Source organism: Equus caballus, chromosome 4 (assembly GCF_041296265.1).
Source record: "Equus caballus isolate H_3958 breed thoroughbred chromosome 4, TB-T2T, whole genome shotgun sequence".
In the NCBI taxonomy this organism is placed as follows: domain Eukaryota; kingdom Metazoa; phylum Chordata; class Mammalia; order Perissodactyla; family Equidae; genus Equus; species Equus caballus.
Window position 1 is genome coordinate 4,767,999 of NC_091687.1, and position 13,996 is coordinate 4,781,994.

At 42.8% G+C, this 13,996-nt stretch overlaps 1 protein-coding gene across 17 annotated transcripts in view; it reads right to left on the reverse strand.

Annotated features, from left to right (window-relative positions):
* The window catches only part of ORC5 (origin recognition complex subunit 5), a 125,913-nt gene extending 116,862 nt beyond the window's left edge, over nt 1–9,051 (reverse strand). For all 17 annotated transcript variants that reach the window (XR_011438087.1, XR_001380525.3, XR_011438086.1 and 14 more), the window contains exons 1-3: nt 8,876–9,051; nt 6,555–6,647; nt 3,668–3,868 (exon numbers count right to left, since the gene is read on the reverse strand). Coding sequence is in view for 12 of the 17 variants with exons in the window: in XM_005609051.4 (XP_005609108.1) it covers nt 3,668–3,868; nt 6,555–6,647; nt 8,876–8,947 (366 nt within the window). In the remaining 5 variants the exon portion in view is untranslated. The remainder of the gene's footprint in view (nt 1–3,667; nt 3,869–6,554; nt 6,648–8,875) is intronic.
* Between the last annotated feature and the right edge of the window lie 4,945 nt (nt 9,052–13,996).

The window sequence follows — 13,996 nt, forward strand, 5'->3', positions numbered from 1 at the left end:
AGCTGAACAGTCTACAGACTTCCTCTAAAAAATGTTCTACACTAAACATCTGCAAACTTTTCCACTCTTAACATTCAGTCAACTAACAAATCCTTATTGAATGTCTACTTACATCCACTGGGCCTGAAAAATGAGTAGGACTCTACTCACTCCTCATGGCTGTTTCTAGAATATGGATTCTCCCCTCTTCCTAAAGGGACTCAGCTTTGAAATTCTACTTGTTGGAGTCATCCACATATTCTGGGGTCATTCCTCCTCATTTGTTAAATATTACAGTTTCTGACTATCTCTTCTCTAATACAACTCCTATTGTTTTTAGATATTTCAAACCCACATAAATGACCCCCTTCTGACACGGCAGACTCAGTTCCTTAAATAGCTCTCCAACAATGATCTTATCTCCCACTCTACCTCAGTGAAAGACCAACTTACTTCCTAGATGACTGGTTTTTGAAGTGTGGTCTGTGGCCCCCGGGGCAGGGACTGGCAGCAGCATCCCTGATACCCTTTCAGGAGGCTGGCAAGGTCAAAACAATTTTCATAAGAATACTAAAAGAGGATTTGCCTTTTTTAACATGTTGACATTTACAGTGACGGTGCAAAAGCAATGGTGGGCTAAACTAGAGCCACCTTAGCATAAACGAAAGCAACAAAGCCAAACTGTACAAGCAGTCGCTGTATTCTTCACGACGCACTTGCATTCCAAAAAAATTAGACTGCCACTGCTGAGCAGAGGGAGCAGCTGCACCGTTTCCTATTCCTCCTGCTAAGTAAAACTAAGAATCTTAAATATCCATAAAACAAACAGGGCTCTGAAAGGTGGAGAGAAGAGAGCAGACCAATTAGGAACCTTGGGGCCAGAAGAATGGCAACTGGCCTCAGAGTGAGCTGCCTGAGTTGTCTTCTGCCTCACACATCCCAGGCGTGGAGCTGAAGAAGCCAGGCACACAGAGGCTGACAAGCACAAACCGAAAAAGCCGCAACAAAAGCCCGCTATCTCCAGCCACAGGAGGGCAGCCTCGCAAAGACTCCCAGGACACGGCACTCTCCAAGTTTTCTTCGTAAGTCATGATTCCTTCTGTCTCCTCATTTGTTCTTTCCCATCTCCTCATTCCCAAACACCAGACTGCCACAGCACTCAGTCACTGGACTCACTGCTTTTCCACCTCACTCACTCTCTTGGTGACCTAATCCAGTCTCACAGCTTTAAGTACTTACATGCTCACGCCTCCAAAATGGTATCTCCACGTTGGACCTCTCTTGACCTCAGACTCAAGTGTCCAAGTGCCAATTCAATGTCTCTAATTGGACTCAACCCAAAACCCAACTCCTAATCACTCCTTCCCCTACAGCAAGACTCCATCTGCTACAGCTCTGTCGACTCAGATAATGAGAACTCCGTTCTTTCAGGTGCAAACAAACTTTTGAGTCATCCTTGACTTCTTTCTTTCTCTCCTCCTCCACACTCAATCTATCAGAAAATTCTGTCAACCCTACCTCCAAAATGTATCCAGACCACTTCCTATCACCTCCACTGCCACTACCCTGGTCTAAACCAACATGATGTTCTGCTCAGATTATTAGGAATGTCTCATAACTAACTGCGTTAGCTTCCTAGGGCCACCTAAACAAAGCACCACAAACAGGGCGCCTTAAGCAACAAATTTACTATCTCACAGTTCTGGATGCTAGAAGTCAAGATCAAGTTGTTGGCAGGACCACGGTTCCTCTGAAGGTGTTGGAGAAAAGTCTGCTCCAGGCCTCTCTCCCAGCTTCTGGAAGTCCCCTGGCTTGTGGCAGCATATCTCCAATCTTCACACAGCTTTCTCCCTGTGCACACGTCTGTCTCCAAATTTCCTCCGTGTACAAGGACACCAGTCATACTGGATTAGGGGCCTACTAACACTAGTACGAACTCATCTTATGACCTCATCTTAATGAATTAGACCTGCAATGAACTGATCTCCAAATAAGTTCACATTCTGAAGTACTAGAGGTTGGAACGTCAATGTACGAATTGTTGAGAGAAACATTATAAGCCATAACACTAGTCTGCATGCTTCTATCATTGCACCCCTCAGCTGAGCCTCAATTACCACGCTCCTCCTCACTTACACTATTCCAGTCACAATGGCCTTCTTGGTATTCCCTGAACAGACAAGGCATGCTCCAGTCTCCTTCGCACTCTTATGGAGACGTCCTTGCTTGAATACTCTTCTTTCAGATGTCTTCATGGCTTGCACCTCACTTCCTTCAGGTTTCAGCTCATTTATCATGAACTCAGTGAGATCTTCCCTGCCTTCTCTATTGAGAAAAATAACTAGTCTCTCCCACCTGCTTGATCCTCCCTTACTCTGCTCCATTAACCTATCACATCTGACATATTGCATATTAACTTGCTTATCATCAATCTTCCTCAAGTAGACAGTAAGGTGCCAGTGGGCAGACTCTGCTTTGTTCCCTGTTCTATCTCCAGTGTCCACAATAGTGTATGGCAGACAGGAAGTGCTCAATAAATATTTGTCAAATAAATGAATGAATGAAATTAAAACATGGAAGGAACTGTTTTATCCATTTACGGAGATGCAAGAATACATAAGATTTGGTCCCTGCAGTGAGTTTTTAACTAAGGTCTTATAATAAGGCATTATATTAAAATTCAATTTCAATTCCAATTCCAGAGATGATAATTTTTTTAAAAGGTTGAAGTATTATAAAAAATTCACTAATATAAAACATATTACATATTTTCAGTTGTTTGCTAGTCATTTTCACATAGATGTAACAGCTAGACTTCAAACATAGCCCACCTAAAATCAAACAATTCATCTTTCCCCCCAAATCTACTCCATACACAAATGATTCACCTGTGCCCACAAACCTAGCCCAAACACAGCTGACAAGTTTGACCTTTGCTGCCTCTTCCTCTTAATCTTTTCTGCATCTTCTGCCCCAACTCTGGTCTAGGCCCGCATTTCCTCTAATGTAAACAGCTACAAGAGCCTCAAAACCATTCTTCTGGCCTTCAGTCTTTCACCCCCTCCAATCCAGCTACTCAAGCTGCCTTCAGAGTTATCTTCCCACAGCATGTCTGTTGTTCTAAGATCTTCACTACCTCCTCTCACTGCCTAGGAAATGAACTAGAGTGCTTTAGTATAGTTCTCAAGACAGTCCATGTCCATGACCTGCCACCGCCTACCTTTCTAGTCTTCTTTTTCTCCCTTCATACTTTACAACTCTCTACGACTAGACTATCTGGCATTCTCTGGCCTCCATTCCCATCTGCGTGCCTTTGCTTACATAATTCCCTCCATCTGAAATTCCTCTCCTTCAGCTTCTTCCTGAAACACCCTAATCATTCTTTTAAGTCTATCTCAAATGCTATCACCTCCTGAAGCTGTACCAGATGTGCCTAAGTCAGTACTTGCATCTCAAGGTTATCACTTACCACATTCTGCTTAGTCACATGCTGAGTATGTGTCACAACTCTTGTATTAAACTGAAGCTCCCTTTGGATAAGAAAGACATCTAAAACATTTTTGTATCCCAAAAGCACCTTGCACGGTGCACTGTACATAATGAGACTCAAAACAAATATATGGAAACTGAGCTAATAAACAAATCAGTCTTCAAACAAGACATGATATAATGAAATGAAATGACTTACAATATATACAGTCTGATCCTTGAGACTTTCAGCTTTGGTGACTTGTTTAAACAAGCGAACAAAGTCATTAAATGTTTCACAGGTTATGTGAGTAGGACATGCATCCTCTGAAGAACTGAGATGATTCAACTTGTTTAAAATTTGTTCCAAGAGCAGCCTCAAGGTAAAGCATTCAACGCAATTCACGAAGACATGTGGGAGCTGAAAACAAAAAACAAAGAGTGTAAAGAGAAAACACACATATATAGCAATGGCTCTGCTGGATATTCCCCCATCTGCCCTTCTAAATCTATACCCCACCGTTCCCCAACCTGCTCTGTGCCCCAGGAGGCTGACCACTACAGGCTACACTGCCCAGACTTATTTTCCGGCTCTGGTTGGATTCAGCCAATGGAAAGCACCAGCAGGAGACTGGAGGAGAGCAGAGAGAGAGAAGTTGAATATTTATTCCCTTGCCTCCCACTCCCACCCCTCAGCGGCCCACAGTTTGACAGGGGCTACGTCCTTCTACCAGAGGCCACCGCTCCAGCTGGGCAGCCCCTCATCAAAGGCTACAGCTCTTACTGAGGTGTGGTAACAACTCCTTCCTGTGGCCCATGCAGGGCTGAGGGAGGTAAAGGCTCTTGGTGCTTCACCATCCCTTAATGGTTCCCTCAACATTTTTTCAACCTTTAAGTCCCTTCACTAAACTCACTTCAATTATTTGATCGCCACTTGTTTCCTGTAGGGATTCAAAGCAAACTTATATTCTCCCCTAAAGATTTTTACAGAGACTCCCAAGTACATGTGAATGTTAAAATTCTTAGTGAGAATTCCACACTTATAATTTTAAGATAATATTCTTAATGATGAGCACACCTAGACTGAAACAAAAATTTAAGGGTTAGAAAGCACAGTAATCCCTCTATGAGGACTGAGAACTAGCTCTCATTTACAGAACTACCAAAATGGAGGTAGTTCCAGAAGTAACAAGGAAATAAAAGACTCGTTCACAAATATAGTCTGTTCAGAAAATGCAATCACAAAAGCAGTATTACCACTCAGAAGACGATAACCCACAGCATGTGGCACAAACAATGGAACCTATAACTATTTTTAATAACAGTCTACAAATCTCACCCAATAAGGAGGCTTTTCTTTCTCTCTCAGAGAAACGGTGTAACCAAAGCTACATTATACTTACTTAGGCAGTTTCACAAGCATTCACTGACCTCCTCTATCCCCATTCCTTTATGAACCAGAGTCCACAACATCTCTGTCATGAATAAGTGTCTTGCTTACTGCTATCCGGTGCTATGCATGACCTATAAGGGCAGCATACTCCATGTGTCTCTTTCTGTACCTGTACCAGAGGCACTGATAATCATCATTTATTACAATGATTAAGTAGCAGCAAAAACTATAATGTATTAAAAAAAGGAATAGAGTCCTTAAATATGGAACTTCCTCATTCAGTTTTCATGCTTTGATTCAACATATATATATTTGTGGACACTTCATAAGGGGCTTCTCAAATGCAAATGCCCGATCCAGGATCCCGTTCACTCAGATTCTGAAGTCCGATATGAAGCCCAGGTATTTGCATTTTTAAAACATATGGGTGATCTTCGGAATCAAAGGCTAAAATCCACAAATTGATACGTGCCAAGCACTGCACTTGGTGCTGGGGATTATCTGAGGAAATTCAGATTCTCCAGCCAGGGAAACACAAACACAATCCCACAGCTGAAAGGACTACATTTTACGACAGAATTAAGCACAGCATGCCGAAGGTGCACCTCAGAGGGGCCTCTAACAACAGCCGAGGGAGTCAGGAAAGGCTTCCAGAGTGTGGGTAGAAGAAAAACTTAGCAAAGTAAGCATTTGCCAAGCAATAGGGCAGTAGAGGCCGAGCGAGTGAGTCCAACAAAGCCATTCCAAGCAGAGGGAGCAGTACGTGCTAAGGCTTGAAAGTCAGAGAGAACAGGAACTGTAAGTACTTCGGTATCCGTATAAGACACGCATGCTCTGGGCTAGAGCTTAGCACTGGGGTTAGCAAACTACGGGCTGGCCATCTGTTTTTATATATAAAGTTTTATTAGAACTCAGACATGCCCATTCAGACAGATGCTGTCCAAGGCTGCTTTCACACTAACGCAGAGTTGAGTAGTTCTGATAGAAACTGTATGGCCCACAGCTTAAAATATTTACTGTCTGGCCCTTAAGAAAAAGTTTGTCCATGCCTGGCTTAGGATATGAAGGAGGTGTGGCAATAATCATTAATAACAGCAGCTAACCTTTATGGGGAGCTTACCATATACTAAGTACTGTCATAAGCACTTTTCATGTATTAGCTCATTTAATCCTCACAACAATCCCAAATGTTGTCACTATTAGGTCTACTTTTCTGATGGGAAAAGCATTAAGTGGTGAATCCAGAAGAAGAACATGAGTCTGCCAGACTTTACAGCCCAAACTCTTCACCATTATACTAAGAAAATAAACTGAATTCAGCTCAGCACCTTCTTATATATATATCAGGCAAGGGGCAGCTGAACATTTTCCTGAACATCATTATCCATATTATAAATGTAACAATGGGAAAGAAACAGATTTTAATGTTTTTTAAAGAATTTACTATTATGTGTGTTTTTCCCCAAATATTATCAGCCAATGAAAATTAGAAATAAAAAATAACTTTCTAACATCAAGGCTCAAGGTATCTAACAATGCCTTCTGAAGCTCACAGTGTTTGAAGATATTCAAACAAAAGAAGGTCAGAAATGTTTTATGTAGAAGATACTCCTTCAGAGAAAGGTAAACTGGAATAAATAATCTCCCAGATTCCCTCCATTTTCAGGAGTCTATGAGTAAAAATCAATTAATATTGATTTGTGGTTATTCTTACCTCTAAAGTTTTCAACAAAGTTTGTGTTACATAGGTCTTTCCACTGGCAGTATGTCCATAAATGAAAATCGATGGAAAGCTGAAATGATGTCTCTACGGGAGAAAAGAGAAATATCAGTCTGCACACACAAAAAAGAAAATAAACATTTATCAACTCGTGAGAAAGTTTTATGCGGTAAAGCAAAATATTCAATCCAAATTATTTCAACAGTGGACTCATCATGACACTTTGAACTTGCTTGAATACAGTGCATTAAGAGTCAGATGCCTAGCAAAAAGCAAAAGTTGTCAAAAGCCCCTCTATTGGTCTAGTCGATACTAGAAATATGTTTCGTTCATTCAACGATCATTTAGTATACACCTACCAAATGCTGAAAACCATGATACACTGAAGAGACGAATATCAGGTAAGGACAAATCTGCTCTGGAGGAGTTCAAAGTCTAGTGGAAAGACATATATTTTCAAAATAATTACAAGAAAATTGGATGATGCAATTTGCATGAGAAAGTGGAGTCTCTATGATCATCATCTACCACTACAACAGTGGTCACAAACATTTACTACATCCTAGCCACTAAGTTACACATTTCCTTTTGCTAGACAAATCAGGAACTCAGATTTACACAAGGCAAAGACTTTTTAAACGCCATATGCCTATGGCAAAAGCAGCCCAAATGCTAAAAATAGACTAAAAATGGATGTTTTAATACATGAATCCTTTCTTAAAGTTTCTACATAACGATCTTGTAAACTAGATTAAAAATCCTGTCCCAAGAATTAAATGCATGCTTGCTGACCATCTCTGCTACCCAAATACTATGTTTCACCTTCAAAAAGAAGCTCAAGACATCCTTCAAGAAATTGTTCCAAGCCACACTAGAACTCTCTTTTTCTGGAATCCTGCCACACTTGTCTGCACCCATTATTTGGTGCTTAATAACATCCCAGCTTATAACATCTTTTCTGTTGTTATCTAGAATGGTATTGAACTCTTGCACTGTTATTTAACCTTTCACCTTCACAAACCTCCCTAACGTAAACTGTAATAAGCCAGGATCTGGCACAGTGCCCGACGCTCATTAATATTTATCTGTTGAATAAACGAATCTTAGAAATATGAACCAGTTTTTTATAGTTCTTTGCATCTCCCACAATGCACACCACCTTGCAGAAAAGCGATTTATCAGTATTGTTAAACATGATTTGCACTCAAAACCCTTTTCGTGATCCACACCAAATCCATACTACTCATGTCTACTTGCCAATACTCTCTCTGAGGAGGAGCACTTCCGGTTGGAGTGATCTGGGTTGATCAACTCCAAGAAGGAACACAGAGCACAAACAAGAAAACGTCTCAGTGATAACATGAGTAACTCTAACCACAAGCACTCTAACTGGAATACTGAGGATGCAGTCATTGACCTCTTACTTCCCTAACTAATGTGCCTGTTTAGGACGGTGGTATTTTGTCACTAACACTTCACTGCCCACCTCAGACTACCATCCAACATTTCCAGTTGGAGAAAGTACTTAAGACAAACCAGAAGATGGGGGGAGGAAGGTGATGATGAGTATGACCCTAAACTTTCATTTACTCGCCTTACAGATAAGATCCAAGTCTGATTAATTCCAAGTCTAATGAATGAGCCTGCAGCAAAGGCTCACCAAAGGCCACCACAACATCATAAAAATTAGGTGAAGTTTTGAATGGGTGACTGCTACAGCCTGCCTATGGAAAGGACTCGCCTGGCTGCGTTCATCCAGGGAAGACAGTAACTACCCTTTTCTTTCGGGCACCATCTGAATTGCTGGCAGGAAGCCTACACTAGACTTCTTCAGGCTTTTCCAATTGTGGAAAAGCCGCTGGAGTTTTAAACCCAAAAGCACTGCTCTGGCCCTCACCGGTCTATCCAGATCTGATTGACACCAACTACCTCACTGAAACGGGCCCACTTAAGTGGACATAAAGAACCTCTGCAGACACACCTGTCGTGTAACATCCGGTTCGGCCGGGGTATGAGAATGAGTGGCTACTTCGGGCTGACAGCATCTCAAAAGCGCGCGTAGGGGAAGGAACGCGTCCCGGGCCAGCGTCCCGCCGTGCAGGCCGGTCCCTCCCGTGCACTTCTCCTTCGGGGACTAACCAGGAGTTACTCTGGGGGAAGGAGTCGGGGCGACCTACAGCATCCCCCACCCCAACGTGAAAGATGCTCTATTGCCCCTCATCCAAACCCGAAAACAGAAACCTGCAACGTGCCGCCAGCCCACGGAGATGCCTGCCTCCAGGATCTGGAAGAGACAAGATAACTGAGCACCATACCTCTCCGAACAGGGACTGTAAGGTGGACACCTGGGACTCGCGGCAAAGCACCAGGTTCTCCAAGTGAGCCATCCCGGCGGTGACCGGAGCACAGCACACCCGCCAACGCCCCGCGCCCGCGGCTCTGCGCTCCCGCCGGAAACCAGACGCGCGGGGGGGTGGGAGGGGCCGGCGTGCCGTGCGTCGGCGTGACGTCAGCGCGCGCGGAGCGTGGCCCCGCCCTAGGGGCCGGCGGCGGAGATGCGGACTTTCTCTGCTTCTCCGCGGTGGGCTCTGCGGTGCTGATGCTGGGAGGGGGTTGCCGGGGTGCGGCGTTTGTCAGCCAGAGGCCGGGAGGACGACGCGGGGGTGGGCAGACAGAGAAGGGCGGGCAGGAGCCAAGCGGCGAGCTCCAGTGACCGGCGTGCCCGTGGCTTCGGTGTTCCCGCCTCGAGGACCCGGGAGTTCGGTCCCGGAGCCCCTCGGGGGCAGGCGTGGAGGGGAGCCTGGCCGGCGGGCGGGGCCAGGGCCGCCCTCAGTAGACTCAGATGACCTGTATCTTCAAAAGATGGGGCGTCTTCCCTAAGGACGGGGGAGAGGTTAGTATCGTTCGCTGGAAAGCGTGTAATGAGCTTGAGCATACAACTTGGAATCGCTAGTCTCCATGCAAGCCTGAAACCAGATACGGACGTGCCCCTCCGCCCTGAGGGAGGGAGTTCTAGTGTATGTCGGTGAGGGCGACAGGAGTCAAAATGATGCTACGGTTAGCATGAGGCCTTCACGTGTATTCGTTCATGGAACACCATTAGAACCAGACACTAGAAGATTTGGGGGAGGGGGGGGAAGATATAGAAGTAGACAGAAATGTGTGGTGAAAAGACGACTTGGAGTCCTGAAATCTCTGGATCGGTGCCACTGACTCAGCTACTTCCGGAAAGAGAGACCTTGGAAGAACGGTTGAACCATTCATTTAGAATCTCAACTTCCTTATCTATAAAAATAGGGATAATAACAGCCGGGTTATTGCTAGGAGTAAGAGATGGTCTCCTTAGAGCCGGTACACATACATCTAAATTGCGGACATCGTGATCAGATTCTTGTGTTTGTGATGGCCAAAAGTATCTTCTCGATAATCATGGTCTCCTTTATTAGCCAGTAGAAATACTTTTAGAGCAACAATTCAGATGCAGTTGCCTAAGTACTTTCAAAGAGAATTATAGAGGGTACGGTGGGACCGTCTATCAAATCTTTCAGTGTATCTTCCTAAGGGAAGCTGGGCCTTGCCACCCTCCAAAGACTGGGTTACACGTTCTGCTAACACTACATCTCTACAGCATTCAACACAAGTATAAATAATTATTTATATGTTAGTCTCCTTCTGGATGCTCTCTGAGGACAGGAAGCCCTGTCTTCCTAGCTCCATGTTCAGCATTTACCATAGTGCTTGGTCCATACATAATAAGCAGTCAATAAATAATTGTTGACCAGAGAGGAAGTGCCTGCCTGCCTGGACAGATTTAGGAATGTTTCCCAGAGGAGAAACCAAGAAACTTGGTCTAAAGAATAAGGATTCACCTGTGAGACCAACAAATTCTGAGCAACAGAACAAAAGACAAGATAAAGACAGAAAGAGGCAAATGGGCAATCCCGTGCCAGGGACTAGCAAGTCGTTTTTAAGAGTAAACCTGCTGAGTGGCAGGAAGTCAGGTTGGGGACAATTTATGTTATGGTAAGAGGATTGAACCTTATGTAGGCCACATGGAGCCAATGAAGAATTTTAGGCAGAGAAGCAAATGATAAGACTTGACTTTTGGGAAGATCCGTTTGGCTACAGCACGGAAAATGGAATCAGTTTGACCTGTTAAAAAGACTATTTCAATGTTTCAAGCAGTAAATGATAATGGCTTAAACTAAGGGAATGGAATAGAGGTAAGAAGGAATGACAATTAAAGTTCATTAAACATAATGTGGCAGGCACTGTGATAGATATATTATCTCATTTAAACTTTAACAATATTATAATAGAGATATTATTCTTGTTTTACAAATGGAAAAACAAGGCAAGGTTAAGTAATTTATCCGAAGTCTCACAATTAATATATATAGTTGAACCTAGGTCTGGCTGATTGAAAGCCCTTCATCTTTCCACTACACCATACTGGGAAGGGCTGAATCAGAGAGAAGTTTAGAAGTGCATTTCATAGACTCAGTAGCTGCTTGAATGAGATGGAGGGGTGAGTCATTGAGAATAGCATTTAGGGTTGTGACTTAGGTGATTTTAGATTTTGCCAGTAATGAAATAAAAAATAAAGAAGGAGCAGGTTTGTTGATTTAGTTTTATCTTTATGGGATAAGTTTAATTTTATCTTTATAACCGGAGTGAGTTTGTCATATTAAATTTCAAGTGTCTACAGGATAACCAGGTAAAGAATTCCGGTAAAAATAAGATCTGGAGCTACAGAGAGAGTGATATAGGGAGGGAGACACAGGAGTCATCGCCGGAGAGGTAGTTGAGCCAGAGCTGGTTTAGATTACTCACTGAGCGTATGAGTTTGTTACACATTAAGCCTGCAAATAACTCTTAAAAAAATAAAGGGGCCGACCCCATGGCATAGTGGTTAAGTTCACGTGCTCCACTTTGGCAGCCCAGGGTTCATGGGTTCAGATCCTGGGCTTGGATCTACACACCGCTCATCAAGCCATGCTGTGGTGGCCTCCCACATACAAAATAGAGGAAGATTGGCATAGATGTTAGCTCAGGGCCAGTCTTCCTCACCAATAATAATAATAAAAATAATAATAATAAATGAAATAAAATTTTAAAATGTAGTAGTAGTAGATGAAATAGTTAATTTGGTCCTCAAGTACTATAAGTTATTTTTCCACGGAAAGAAAATATTTTCAAGAAACATCCTGATAGCAGGAAGCTCACTCTCTACGTCATATTTAACAGCTGTAGTTTGGGACCTGCTGCATTAAAACTCAAATTTTAGTTGAAGGACAAATCGAGAGTACCTACAGTCACAAATAGGTTATTTCAGTAGCTTTTCTACTTATCAGAATTAGTTTTGTAAACCAAAACTGTGGTAATACATCTGACGCTGGTTTAAAGAATGTAAGAACAATAATGTGGCATGGTTTCCTGTAGAAAAAGTGAACACATCACAAGCCGTGGAGCACCGATAGTTATTATACACGAGGGATGTTTTCAAGAGTCCTGAAAATTGCCAGATCTATCAGTATGTAAACGTAAGGAGCAAATAAGTACAGTATCTATGTGTTTAAAGGGTCTTAACCACAATTTTGATCTTTTAAAGCTAAAACATTAAATAAATAATATGAAACAACAGGAAATTTTACTTTTCAAAACAAAGCTCAAATTATTTCCTTATAATAGTGTTTAAGAGCCAAGAAAAGGAAAGAAATGAAACAAATTTTACTATCTTTACTTTTAATGCTATCAACAATACCCTGTGCTCTTTTAATCTTTGATTATTTATCCTATAGTTTTTAACTTAATGATTTGTTTACTAAACAAACATAGAAGGGTTAGTCCTAAACTATTGGGTGATTCAGGCTAATTGTTTTTCAATGCCATTTTGAAAATCAGATATACGTTGTGATGTACTGGCATCCCAGGACTAATAAAATATAAATTAATTGTTTAAAAAGTAGTCAGGAGGAATGGAAATCTCAGATAATGGTTGTGGAACTTCATCCTGGCATCGGATAAACTAGAGGTAAGCCCAAATGTAGATGGAAAACTTCAAGAAGATTTTATTTGAGCAAGTTAATGATCTAATTTTAGGAAAGCAATTCCATTGTCATCCATCTGCTCAAATCCTTCTCGTTTCTCTCCACTGCCCACAGCCAGGTCCTCACAATGTACGCGGCCCTGTGGAACCTGCTTCCCACCTCACGCCGTACCTCGCTCCCCTCATCTTCTGCTTCTCTTCCTCAAGCTCAGTCCCCTCAGCCACACTAGCCTCCTTGCTTTCTCTGGAACATGCCAGGTTAGCTCCAGCTTCTTGTGACTCTGCGCTTGCTCCTCCTCCTGGAATCCTTTCCTCGGCTTTTTTCATATGGCTCACTTCTCCACTCCTTCCAATCTCTGCTCAAACGTCACTTGATTAAAGGGGTCTTCTTTGAGCAGGGTGTTTTCCTTTTATGCTTCTCCCACCTGTAGTTTCTTCGCTCCACACGTACCCTGAAGTGGGTGCTGCCCGTCTCCCAAGACTGAGTTAAGACTTTGTCTTATATAGAACAGGGTCCAGCAAGGCCTTGGTCACCTCCCACGGGACACGTGGCCACTTCCCTTCCTCCAGACCTGCTCCTCTGCAGGAGGCCGTCTCCTGCTCTGCCCTCGGACTTCCTTGTGAGCATCCACAGGAGGGCCACGGAGACGAGCCTGTGGGTGAATGTGGGCTCCCTCTGTGACTGTAGCTCTGTATCACCCACAGTCGGAATTTATCAAATTATTCAAATTGTTAGCTGAATATTTTTACCTGCTTGTATGGCGCCTGTCTTTTCCCCCACCTCCTATTTTGCCACAGGTGAGTCAGTGCTCTAATCTCTCCTTGGAAAAGGCCATCTTTCCTTAGATTTCAGGCTGCTTGGTTTTCCTGTGATCTCAGCTCTATGATGGGTTAAGGAAAAATGATTAATTTTTTGTTGATTCAGCTTTTCTTGCTGTTAGGGTGGGAGTGATGCTCCTTCCAGATTTTTGCTTAGTGGTGGAACTCAATTGGTTATTGTTTAAATCCAAGCTTACATATGTTCTCTTGTCTCATTTCTCTTTTTACTCACTCTTTCTGCCCTTGGTTTGAACCTTCCCTCTGAAAGCACTTTCGTCATTGACTCAGGCAGTATTTTCCAGGAAACCAAACCTAAGACCTCTTAAGGTTATCTTAAGTCCAAACTCCAATGCTATGAAACTCCCTCGATTTTGTCAACAAAATCTTCCAGTGTCTCAAGTCTCGTAGGATTTATTATTTACACTTGTTATAGCACCTGAAACTCTTGACCTTGTATTATGGATATTTGTGCTTATGGTTTTTTGGGCACCAACCAGATTAAAATACTGAGATTCATTTATTAATTCCTTTGTTCATTAATCTAGCATTTATCGAGGACCTATCATGC